Source organism: Eremomyces bilateralis (assembly GCF_010015585.1).
Source record: "Eremomyces bilateralis CBS 781.70 unplaced genomic scaffold P152scaffold_17, whole genome shotgun sequence".
In the NCBI taxonomy this organism is placed as follows: Eukaryota; Fungi; Ascomycota; class Dothideomycetes; order Eremomycetales; family Eremomycetaceae; genus Eremomyces; species Eremomyces bilateralis.
The window spans coordinates 12,460-24,850 of NW_022985083.1; the positions used below are offsets into that span (position 1 = coordinate 12,460).

Consider the following 12,391-nt stretch of genomic DNA (forward strand, 5'->3'; position numbering starts at 1 on the left):
GATAATATTAAGCCTAAGGCAACGAGGCAACAAAACGCTGTAGAAGTTGTGAAAAATAATTTCAAGGCATCAACATTTTGGCCTAAAGCATCAAAATCTTCGGTTCCGGCCAATCAAACTTCACCAAAGTTCGTTAGCGCATTTACAACCAGTTGTAACTCGATTACAACTCAAGATCGGATGAATTGACATACCAGTACGTCCGGTAGCTACCTTGCCGGAAAAGACATCGCATCCATCTCCTCGGACATTAAGAGGGTTGTCACCGAAACTCAGTGAGTTTGATGAAAGAGGAAGGTCCACCTCGACTTCCCACAAAAAACACGGGAAACTGGGACCCACATACGGGCCGTTCCCTGACAGGTACAGAGCGCAAACAGTTTTCGTCGCAGATCCACAAACAGCAATAACACCGACCAAGCACCAACATCACAACCACGGGACTGTACCTCATCGTGGTGGTTGGGTCTAGTAGCCTCTCGAAGGGTGAAGCTAAGACAGTCTCAACGATCGATCACGACGTTGAAATACAGCCTATCTACACCCGGTTACCGAAATACTCTTCCCCTAAGCGAGGACTGTTATCCGCTCGAAAAGAACCACGAACCACGGCTATCGTAGCCCACGGACAAGCAAGAAATTGATCACAAAGATACGGCTGTGGAGGAAAGGGGATACCGACCACCGACATATAGTGGCGTAACGGACGGAGATAGGGGTTTTACGGAGCATAGTTCTCGATCGTGACCTCCCCGTCGCGCCTCTATGCCTAAGGGAACGAGCTCGTTGGATGAAGGGTTTTAGATCGCTTTTAACGCTTAGTCAGGACCTACCGCAAGTAGGAGATCTCCTAGTTAGGTTTTTCCCCCCGTGAGTCTCACGAGACCCAGACGGTCTGGGGCCTGCGGAATCGCCACGACGAGATGGTTTTCAGCCCCCAAGGATGGCACGTATGGAACTCAGCTTGGTGAACGGTGGTAGGGATGTATATCGCGTAGTATATGTGCTTTTGCAACGTTTTAGTACTGTATACGAGGATAGACTGCTGCCAGAGCCTCTGGCTGAGCACCCAGCAGTCGGAGCTAGTGCGCCCATATCGGCCTTTGCTAAGTAGGATCTAGAATATGTATTCAGGGGAATGATACAGGAGCAATGAGGCAGGGCCTAATTCAGGGGTAATGGGTCGGGGAATGATACAGAAGCAATCGGTTGGGGAGTTGTACGACCGTAAGGGAGATAGAGAAACGATTGGAGATGTCAAATTCCATTTCCCAAGCACCAGGAGGAGCCAAGGATTCGTAATTGACCAGGGACCGTGACACTTCATTCCAGGTCGATTAGCCCGTCGATAGACTTTGCATCTATTTAATAACGTATCGATCCTACTGTTGAGTGATAGCGAGAGAAGAGACAAACTCGTTACCATGAATGGGACCCTCTGAATTGCAATAAGAATCGGAGCACCTGAATGTGTTTGTCGAAAACGGGATTGTGACCCTTTCAACCACTAAAGACCTCCGCAAGTTTCGTCGAAACTAACAATTTGGTCGATACTCTGGTGGCGGAAAGAAGTAATAGACCTTGGTAAACTCAACACGAACACATATATAGCTGCCTTCTAGATCAGAGTGTCTTGCGCGTCTAACTCTTATTGGGTCCTAGCCTAGCCTTGTGTTAGGATCTCAACTCATACCAGTGAAGATCAATATGATTACAATATAGCCCCAAAGGGATCAAGCAGAGGATACTGAAGTGTGCGAAGTATGTATTTCTTAAACCAGATTTTCGATCTTTTCGAGGCGATCCGCTTGCGGTTCTCTTCCTCATTAACCGAATGATCTGCCGGAAGCTCCATTTAGCATATGTGGCTTAGAGTAAGACTGGAAGGCAGCTCTAGAGCCAGGAGAGATGTACAGCAGAGTTTACTCATTTATCAGAATTCAGAGTAATATGGTACAGACGCAAGGCGAAATTATCAGGTGAATGTATGAATGTTACTTTGCCGAAACATTAACTAACCTATTTTCCCCGCCGTTCCCAGAAACGCCATCATGCGATGAGACCGTAGTCCAGCGATCCAACGCTGAGCTTGCGTCGGCTGTGTGTGTAAGCAAAATCTAAGTCATACATAATATAACAAATCCGAAAACGCTTTCCGCCAATGGTAACTTTTGAGTCCATTACGTTCTACCCACATTGTGGAAGGAGTTGTATAAGCTGCCTTTGTTGACTCCCCAGTACCCCTTGCCCCTGAGTCCGAAGAAACCGTTCCATGCTTGAAGTGACTCCGGACGAGTACGCAAGTTCCATTTCACGTAATCGAAGACGTATGCTGTCTGCTGCTTGAACTTTGACAGGAGAGTATCGGATATATAACGCTGAGACGTACACGGGCTTGGAGGATACCTCATGTCATGCAACCCGTTGAAAAAAGGGTCGCATATTGTCCCGCTAAACGACAGGGCCGAATACACGAAGTCCGCGTCTCTATCTTGAGTCCACTGTTGGTCTTTCTGTGCCTTTGCAAAAACGTCCTCAAGTAGTTTCAGCGACCAATGGCACGCAACAAGACTTAGAGCAAAATGTTGCGTGGGGTTCAAGGACATTTCTGGTGCCACGTAGAAAGCTCGTCGGTCGGGAAGGTGATGTTTGCCAACATATTTTCGAAATATGGACATGCGGAATCCCAGTGGAATTTCAACCTCAACATCGTGAGGTCCGGCAGTCTGATTCTGCTTTGAGCCGTTTGCCAGAACAGGGAATCGTTCCAGCCCTTGAATAGCAATTGTCCGGAGCAGTCCTGACAAGCGTGTTTGTGCATTACTAGGGGACTTTCTCGGTCTATATTCCCACCCTTGTAGCTCTGCAATCGTGAGGATTGCTTCGTCAAGAGTTCCCAATAGCGTATTGTTGTAATCAACTGATAAAGGATATACTTAGTCGCAGATCAGATCGAGGTTTAAGGAGGCCTACCGAAAACTAGCAGTGGGTTGAGCATGACAAGTTCGCTGACATAGCAACCGGCCCAGTGTACCTTCCTGATAGACTGCTGGCGTCTTTGGAGGTACGGTCTACAGCGGTCGCATGGGAAGCCATTGTAGCACTACCAAGACCGTGTTAGCATCCGCAGCCGATGAAATAGGGCATACACGTACTGGTTGCTTGTCATGTTTGCACCGAGCACACTTGGTAGCATTTTTCAATTTTCCGCTAGTAACAGCTACACTGTGATGCTCACTTGTGTACCCGGAAATTTGCCATTCTGTGCAATTATTCGCGTATGCAACGCTCGTCTTTGCTTTCTTCGTTGATGCTGTTGATTGAAGGGGCTCATCCCCAGGCAAGACACCGCCGGTCCCTTTCGTATTCAGTAGATTGGATGATTCTTCTTGGAATGACGCCTGAGATGGATGTGAGGGATTTGATACATGCCACGAAAAGCCAGAAGTCGGATGCGACCTCTTTAATCGTTGATGTGATGATTTAGTCTCCGCTGCACAGCTGTCTAAAGACCGAATATCTGAGACTGGGGTGAATGATTGAGTCACATCGATTCCAGCAGGAGAATAAACGCCAGACCATGAGCCTGATATCTCAATGGTTCGGTCATTTGGTATCAACCCTTGGTCGGATACGTAATTAGCCAAAGCGCAAGATTGGAACGCTTCGTCAAAATCAGCAGTCGACAAAGTGACGCGTGGCGATGCTGGTATAGAATGAACTGGTAATTGATCCATATCCTGTGTTGGCATCGTCTCTTCTAGGCCGTAGCTGAGCGCTGTACTATTCTTCAAGGGCGATGAGACGGTCAAGGACATCTGCATGCTTCCATTAATTGCCAGAAGTTCTTGGCCCCCGGCATCGATCGTACGATCACTCATCGCCTCGGAAACCATGCTTAAGCGCATCGGGCTACTGGTTGTATGCCCGTCCGGGCACTTTAAAGCTCTGTTTCCGCAATGAGATTCTGCATGAGGAGCGTGTGAGATTGATGGCAAATCCACTGCCGTCATTGCGGCTGCGCTGGAGGCGATATTTGCCTCGGAATCTTGATACACTTCCGGTTCGCTGGCTGCTTGGTTAGCCACAATATCAGAGACCCAGGCTTCATTGAAAAAAGAAGGCTCCCTATTGGAGTGTCAGTGGATACATCAAATACGCTTTTCATATTCAACTCAAACCATACTCAAGTAGGGGTGGCTGCACCTGGGGATACCAAGGTGTAAGAGCGCTTTCGTCGTTGGAGGTTGACTCCGCATCGTATAGGGTGAGTTCCAGGAGGTGCTCGCAGGAGTTCATGGTCATCACTGTAGCTTATAGTTGAGGAAATAAAACAGACTCTCGTGACCTGAAGGGAGCAAATTTCAAACTCCGACAGAAAAGAGACTCGGTGAATTTACAGTTGACTTGCAAAGCTGCGTGAATGACAACACTGCAACTGGTGCGAGTGAAAAATTCCAATAATGGAAATCCGATAGAGAAGTTGAGCCGCAATTAGCAAGTTTGCATGGGATAAAGTCGATAAATTCGAATCCGAGTTAGGGATAGCGCGTGTTTCAATGCGTTTGTTGCTTTCCCTCGCATTGGACCAATCATATGGTCCAGGCCATCTAATCTACGCATTTGCCAGAGAATGTGTCGTCAGCACTACCCAATCTCTTTACCTCCATGTCCTGTATGCATGCAACTGCTCCTGCAGGACAAAATTACGGGCTCCAGAAATCGATGTATCGACTTTAGTGATTAGAGCCAAGAACGACCGTTTGTTTGTGGTTGTAAAAGCGAACTGCTATCAAACCCTCACTGTCAGTGATCGTCCGGTAGAGGACTATGACTCAGGTGGCTGAGTTATTTTGGAATTTTTGGACGGCAAAGATGATTTCTCTGCCCCGCGCATCGATCTTGAACTGGAGAAATGAAGCGAAAGGCCATGCCACAAGGATATTGCCAAGCCACCTGAGAGTTCATACAGCACACCCTTCAGCGGAGTAAAAGATAGTTCTGGTAGAATTCGTCCTTTTAGGTTCGGGGCGGACAACAAGCCCATCAAAGTTATGTTCAGCACCAAGACTCTTCTGGTAGAATGGATTGAAACGTGAGAACGACTGCACATCGTTAATCCCTCTGGCAACAATAGCCAATGGCATCGATCCTCTGACATGCGCAACGATTGAAAGACTGGAGGTCTCGTAGAGGGTATCAGCATAGATACCAGTCATTGGCACATCGACCAATACGCGGCGTACGAGCGTCCCGGGGCCGCTAAAAAGAGATTCGGGTTAGATAGTCTGAGCCGAACTGCAACAAGGTAAGATGATTCGTTCTGGGCTTATGTACTGGAGGAGCTGTCGTTCGATGATTTCAGTCCCAATTCGGAATCGAAACTTGCATTGGGAATGAACACACCTCCCCAACTGTCACCCCTCCTATTCCCACACAATTCCCCATGCTTATTCGGATCCTTTATCAAAACGTAACTCATTTCACAACAAAACTAAAACAATTGTCAACTTCTTAGCGACTGCAACATCTCACCCAAACGTTGTGCAAACATGGTTCAAAATTCAGATACGTTGTCCAAAGGAGAGTGTATCCAACTAATCGCCGTTCTTCTGATTGCCATATATGGCCCAGTTGGATGGTGGCTATCATATATGCAGAATAGACGCGGTGAGGCCATCTATATGTGAGACAGTGCTTCTTAATAGTCAACTAATATTCTCAAGCTCGTGAACATGGACGCCCCGATACTCCAAATGAACAAGCATAGACTTAGCTGTCAACGAGAACGATATTGGAATTGGAACGAACAAAAGATGGTTCCGAAAAAACTTTAGTATGGTATTTCTCTCAATGCGATAGGATATGTGAAACCGGGATGAAAAGCTAACTTCGAAGCGAACATAGTTTATGTGTAATGGGCGGTGTTCACCCCGTCAAGGTTTCACAATGCAATACTGGGACAGCGTACTATACTCGCTCTTCTTTCGGGTCTGAATATAGGAGCGACAATTCGAAAAACTGAATGAAACATCTCACCTGTTGGAGCATGTTCTCTCAAATCAAGATATCGGTTCATTGCCAGTCAACATGAATTTCGTCTCACACAAGGCTGAATCATGCGATCGTCTCCATGATACTTAGTGGGCTGAAGAAGCGTTGAAAGGCATTGCGCAGAAAATGAAGCAGGAATGCTGATAGCAATTCAAACTTTTGCGAACAACTCATGCGATGTCGTCTGATTTAAAGCGGTGCTAGTAGGCAAACATGGTAAGCGGACCATTATTGTTTGCCTCTTTTCCAGCCCAATTACTACGGACTACTTGAGAGCCCCGACACTAGTGCTGTGGGACGCTTGAGCCTCAAGTAGTGTGGTCGATAATAGCTGCCAATGTGCCATAACTCGGGTTAGCAATTTTGGTCCTCACATTATTGGCAGGTTGCAAGTGCGCTACCAGTTCTTACGCAAATTAGATGAAGAAATTAATATCTTATCTTTATTTTATAGGCTGGTGAGATTTTCCCACCAGGTTTTGAGATTTGGCAGCTGAGATTTGTCCCCCCTTTATTTGTCCCCTGCGCTAACGTATTCCACAAGCGAGCCGCCACCTCAACCAGAAAACGCGACACTCGGTCTACAAACAACAATGTCTCAATCAATTGATGCTCAATCTATTCAAAAAGAGGGTCGTTTATCTTTAGCTATACACGCTACCGATCAAGGCCAAATTCAGAACAATCTACAAGCTGCAGCTATATTCAACGTCCCTAGAACAACTCTTAGAGATCGACGCGCTGGAATCCTTTCACGACGCGACTGTACGCCCAATTCAAGAAAACTTACGGATCTAGAGGAGAGTGTTATTATTCGACATATCTTGGACCTAGATTCGCGAGGATTTGGGCCCCGGTTGGGTGGTGTTGAAGATATGGCCAATAAGCTACTTGCTGCTCGGGATAGCGGACGCGTCGGCGTCAATTGGGCCTCAAACTTTGTTAAGAGGACACCTGGGCTCAAAATGCGCTTCAATCGACGGTTAGACTACCAGAGGGCCCAGAATGAGGACCCAGAGATTATGAAGGGCTGGTTTGAGCTCGTACGCAATACTATCGCCAAGTACAGCATCCATGAGGACGATATCTATAACATGGCGTCTCTTAATCATTGATGGGCATGAGAGCCATAACTCGCTTCAATTCCAGGAATTCTGTAAAGAGAAGAACATTATTACACTTTGTATGCCTCCGCACGCGTCCCACATTCTCCAGCCGCTTGATGTGGGTTGTTTTGGGCCACTGAAGAAGGCGTACGGGTATCAGATCGAGGGCTTGATACGGAACTCTATCAACCATATCACCAAACTCGAGTTCCTACCAGCATTCAAAGCCGCACACGAAGCCGCTCTTACGAAGAAAAATATCCGTGGGGCCTTCCGAGGCTCAGGGCTAGTTCCGTACGATCCAGAAGCAGTGATTTCGAAGCTCGACGTCAGACCAAGGACTCCGACTCCAGCCGCTGAGGATGCTCAATGGGAGACGAAAACACCAAGCAACGCTATTGAATTGACGGCTCAATCGAAGCTAATTCAAGGCCGTATTACGAACCATCAAAATAGCTCGCCTACGCCAATCAATGAGGCGCTTGATCAGTTCGTCAAGGGCGCCCAGGCAATGGTCCATTCGCTCACGATTCTGAAGGGCGAAAACGAGACTCTTCGAAAGGCAAACAAGCTCGCAACGCAACGAAGACAACGAAAAAAAAGCGGATTCAGGAGCGAGGGTCTTTGACTATTGGGGAGGGGGAGGATTTAATTAATCATTCCGCCATTGAGTCCCAAATTTCTCAAGAAATACGTCAAAGTCGTACCCTACAGGATGGGGCTACGCCGCGTCGAAGGCGATGTGGACGCTGTCGTGAGGTAGGACATCGTATTGAAACATGTCCTCTAGGTCGGCAAGATACTGTAGAATAGACTGGATATTATAAATAATTGATTTTATTTGGCGTTGTAGAGAAATCTGTACTTGAAGTGGTTTGGTATAGGTTGAGGTGGCGGCTCGCTTGTAATGGCGGCTCGCTTGTGGAATACGTAACTAATACTTCGATTACCTTATACCTACCTGATTTTGGACATGGCCATTTTGATTCCCGGGGGCTAGGAAGACATCGCTGGCGGATATTGTCGCTTGGGGATTAAGCATATCCTGCTGCAATCCGTCGGGTGGCATCTCAATGCCTTGAATGGCCTGGCCTGTTGTCACCGAATGGAAAGTATTTTGATGATCGACTCGCTGCTCTTTAATGCCCTCTGAAAAACTCGAAATTGTCGTATGCAGTTACGGATGCGCCGCTCTATCCCATGCATTTCACCTGCGCCGCGGAACGGTCTGGCTGTTCTTTGATGACTTTGATGATGGTACCGTAACTGGTGATGAAGCCTAGACGACTGAGGAGTTCAATTTGCTCGCGTTTAACACCTTTGGAATGAAGGTAGATGCCGAGAGTCGTCTGGAAACCTGTATGACTGTTTTTCCGCTGGGAAAAACAGAGAATTGACATGATTGCTACGATTCGAGAAACCGGCTCTTTTTGGGCCGTATAATATTGCTGAGCTTTAGGTGCCATGATGTCCCTAATAAGCTGCAGCAACAAAGGCGCCTCTTCCTGTATTGTGTGCAGGATTTTATCCATACCCAGTGCGTCAAACCCACCACTCTTGGAAGCCGGATCGTATTTGTTAAATAGGGCCAGATCTCCTAGCCTTTCTACCTCTCTTCGTAACTCATTGTTGCCCAGATCCAAGATCTCAATAATAGACTGCCTGCCACCATCCCACTGTTGATCTACATCGCCAAAGTAGGACTTCAGAACTTCCGGATCTTTATATGCAGCTGCAGCAAAGGCAGCCTTCCGGCGAGTATTGTTAGAACCATCGGAGAAAGCTAACGTCTTGACGAAGTCGGAAACTCCCCAGCGGAATTCGTTGCGCATGAAATTGCACACCATATTAAGTTTTTCGACATCGGAGCGGGGCGATCGTCGACGGCCGCTGCGGCCAGGTGGCGGTAACAATGAAGATGGAGCAGATACGTTATCTTCTGCTACAGTCGAAGGAGATGAACCTTTGGAAACCATATTCAGAGATCAGCTGTCCGAGAGTTCTACGTCAGTTTAGCAAGCATATACGAATCAATAGGCAGAAGGAACTCACTCTCTTCCGTCCTTAAGGTTCGCTGTTAGTTATTAAATTATTCTTGCATCTTCAATATCAATGCTGTAACTTACTACTATTACTCAGGATTCTTTATGACTACTTAGCCACCTCGCCTTATGAGATCGGGGATTTAGGAATATGTTTGGTTGTCGACTTGGACGCGCTGTTTGGCTTCGTGTTTTGATGTCGATTTCGAGACGAGTTCGGAGATGAGCTTGGAGGGGCAATTTGCATGCCACGAACGTCAACGCCGCCAAAAGTTTTCAAATTTGGCCCAGGCCCTTCGTGTGGGTGACCCATTTTGGGTTAGCGCCTTGGCGTCCTACCGAAGGGCCTGAGAGCCTGAGGTAACGTTTTTCGGCTGGATACTCTGATGCCTTAACGCCTCAACGCCTCACCAGCACTGCACGCTGCTGCTGTGCTGCACGTGGAGGCGTCACACATGCAGACACGGACCGGGGCCGGGCAAACCTCCCGCAAATCCCCGCTCCGTTCTCCGGACATTCCCCCCGATGATCAATGGGGTATGAAGTCTGGATTTCCAACCCATCTGGACCTGATCATCCATTTTCCTCTTCCTTCATTCCCCGGTCCCATTTGATTTCTATTCTTTCCAGCCTCGGACCCTCGGTACCTTCACGTTTCCATCTGAAAACTTGTCAGAGTCCTTCCTGTATTCGTATCACCATGAAGTTCCGTTGATCTGGTAAGCTCGCGATTGCGGGGACCCCGAGCGTTCGGATTCGACTGGACGGCTTTCGTGGACTTAAGATTTCGATATAGACGGATTACAACCATGACATTGCGACGTGCTGCACGTGTGATCCTTGTGGGAGCGCCGGGCGTCGGGAAAGGAACGCAGACAGAGCGATTGATGAAGCGCTTCCCGCAACTGTCGGCGATAAGCTCAGGAGACTTGTTGCGAGACAATGTACGAAATCGGACACCATTGGGTATGACTTCCAGGAGATGTTGAGCGCAGAGGAAGCAAAAGAGCTGACCAATCGCAGGTATCGCGGCCGAATCCAAGATGAAATCCGGCGCTCTAGTACCCGATTCCATGATCCTACGACTCATCATCAATGAGCTCAAGAGCCGCGGTTGGTTGGAGCAAGAGAACATCATGCCCTACACCCTCAACTCCTCCGCCTCAACCGAAGCATTCCCCTCCGGTGACAGCTTGGAAGAAGACTTCCTCTCCTCCATGGGAACGGAATCGTTCCGCTTCTCCGACTCCCCCTCGGCGTCTTTCATCCTCGATGGCTTCCCCCGGACCGCCGGCCAAGCTCGACAGGTCGACGATCTGATCCCGATCAACCTCGTCGTCAACATCTATACGCCCCCGGAGATCGTCATCGAACGGATCAGCAGTCGATGGGTCCATGCGCCGTCGGGTCGGGTCTACAACACCACGTTCAACGCTCCGAAAGTCCCTGGGAGGGATGATATCACCGGCGAGCCGCTGACGCGCCGCGATGACGACAATCCAGAAATCTGGAACGCTCGACTGAAGAGCTTTGAGAAGTTGAGCCTTCCGTTGTTGGAGCACTACGACCGGATGGGCGTGCTATGGACCGTGGAGGGGAACAGCAGTGATGAAATTACTCCTCGGATAATCAAGGAGTTTGCGAGACGCTTTACCGCCGACTAGAGCTGACGATGGCAAGGATCAGGGATCTGCCGTTGAATTCGGTGACGGTGTATATAAAGCGGTGTGCAATGGCGTTCGGGGTGGTACGGATGGGTCCTTCATCAGGGCCTTCGGATTATGGGCGGCGGCAAGCACTCTTTGACAGTCTTATATGTATGACTGACTAGTGTAGAATCACTCTACTATGTTCTTATGTCACTCTGGCGGGTCCTACAACCTGACTCGAGCATGACGAAAAACAATATTATTATTCTTATTCCTGAAGATTCGCTATACCTTAGATACAGCTTTTCGTCTGACCAGTCCCTGTTGTGAATTGAGGTAGAAGCTTGTCGTCCTGATATCTCTTGAACCATTTGGACAGCATGTCATCCGAATACATATACTCATCGAATCCTGCCCTTCGTACCTTGATGCAACTCATTGCACTGGATGTGCCGGCAGTCCTGCCAAATATAAAGTCCGCAAACTGGCCGCTCTGACCCAAGAACTCCTCAATTCCGGGACTGATGAGACCATGGTCTTTACGAATGCTGTCCCACTCATCTTTCCACTCCTGCGTCTGAATTGCCTCTGCAAAAGTGATATCCCTATCCTCCCCCACCTCCATCCCGAAGCACTGCGCAATGAACGCCCACTCATGCCTCATCGAGAAGAACTCGCCGTTCGTCAGATTATACGTCTGATTCCCCATCGGCACCTCCTTTCGATCCCCTCCCACCACCCTCCCCTTCCCAATCCACTCACAACACCTCGCCATCAAATCCGTATCTGTCGCCTCCACCATCCCCTCTCCTCCCCCCGGATAATGCAACCTCTCCCCCCTCCCCCGCAAAATCGCCGCATACACCCCCAACACCGCCAACAAATTCATCGCGCCCCCCACCGCCTCCCCAATCACCAACGCCGGCCTCAGCACCGTATAGCACAACTCCCTCCCCCGCCGCCTCCCCTCCAGCTCGCAAAACTCCGCCAACCAATCCTGCTGCGCCCAATAAAAATTCACCACCCCCCGCTCCTCATCGCGGTCCTCCCGCGACCCCGGCCGTACCGCCCCCACATGCACCCCATATGCCTTCGGCCCCTGCAAGATCGTCACGCGCTCCAGCGCCCCGCTCACCTTCGCCACCGCCTCCACGGTGTTCTGCAGCATGAGCGCGTTGCGGTCGACGTGGGTTTGCTGGAGCCAGCCGGCGGCGAGGGAGGGCTCTTCGTGGAGGGCGGCGAAGACGAGGTGGGTGATGGGGGGCTGGGACGGGGGGATGGCGGAGAGGGCTGCGATGATGGAGGGGGGGGAGGTGAGGTCGCAAGGATGCCATGTGGTGGAGGGGTGGAAGGGGGGACGGCGGGAGAGAGAGGTGGTGGGGTGGGAGGGGAGATTGGAGAAGTGTTCGGTGAGGGCGCGGCCGACGAGTCCGGTGGCGCCGGTGATGAGGGTGTGAGGGGTGGACATCCTGACGGCTGGGGGAGACTTGGTTGGATTGAATAGAAGGAGATGATGGACTTGGGCTTGTTATGGATTGAC

General features: G+C 49.4%; 4 protein-coding genes across 4 annotated transcripts; 1 reads left to right on the forward strand and 3 right to left on the reverse strand.

Moving 5' to 3' along the window:
- Positions 1-1,967: 1,967 nt before the first annotated feature.
- On the reverse strand, positions 1,968-4,566 carry P152DRAFT_88391 (uncharacterized protein). The gene is made up of 4 exons (XM_033683313.1): positions 4,187-4,566; positions 3,156-4,128; positions 2,974-3,103; positions 1,968-2,920 (listed from the first exon to the last, which is right to left on the reverse strand). The coding sequence occupies exons 1-4, from the start codon at positions 4,303-4,305 to the stop codon at positions 2,181-2,183; spliced, it is 1,962 nt and encodes a 653-aa protein (XP_033532158.1). The 5' UTR covers positions 4,306-4,566; the 3' UTR covers positions 1,968-2,180.
- Positions 4,567-8,070: 3,504 nt separating this feature from the next.
- Positions 8,071-9,438, reverse strand: P152DRAFT_88388 (uncharacterized protein). Its single transcript, XM_033683312.1, has 3 exons — positions 9,287-9,438; positions 9,213-9,223; positions 8,071-9,162 (listed from the first exon to the last, which is right to left on the reverse strand). Exon 3 carries the CDS (start codon positions 9,134-9,136, stop codon positions 8,354-8,356), a length of 783 nt encoding a protein of 260 aa, XP_033532159.1. The 5' UTR covers positions 9,137-9,162; positions 9,213-9,223; positions 9,287-9,438; the 3' UTR covers positions 8,071-8,353.
- Positions 9,439-9,810: 372 nt separating this feature from the next.
- Positions 9,811-11,185, forward strand: P152DRAFT_439397 (P-loop containing nucleoside triphosphate hydrolase protein). The gene is made up of 2 exons (XM_033677635.1): positions 9,811-10,168; positions 10,226-11,185. Exons 1-2 carry the CDS (start codon positions 10,012-10,014, stop codon positions 10,864-10,866), a joined length of 798 nt encoding a protein of 265 aa, XP_033532160.1. The 5' UTR covers positions 9,811-10,011; the 3' UTR covers positions 10,867-11,185.
- Positions 11,144-12,319, reverse strand: P152DRAFT_515711 (NAD(P)-binding protein; the record flags this gene model as incomplete). The annotated part of the gene is made up of 1 exon (XM_033682910.1): positions 11,144-12,319. The coding sequence occupies one exon, from the start codon at positions 12,317-12,319 to the stop codon at positions 11,144-11,146; it is 1,176 nt and encodes a 391-aa protein (XP_033532161.1).
- Positions 12,320-12,391: the final 72 nt, after the last annotated feature.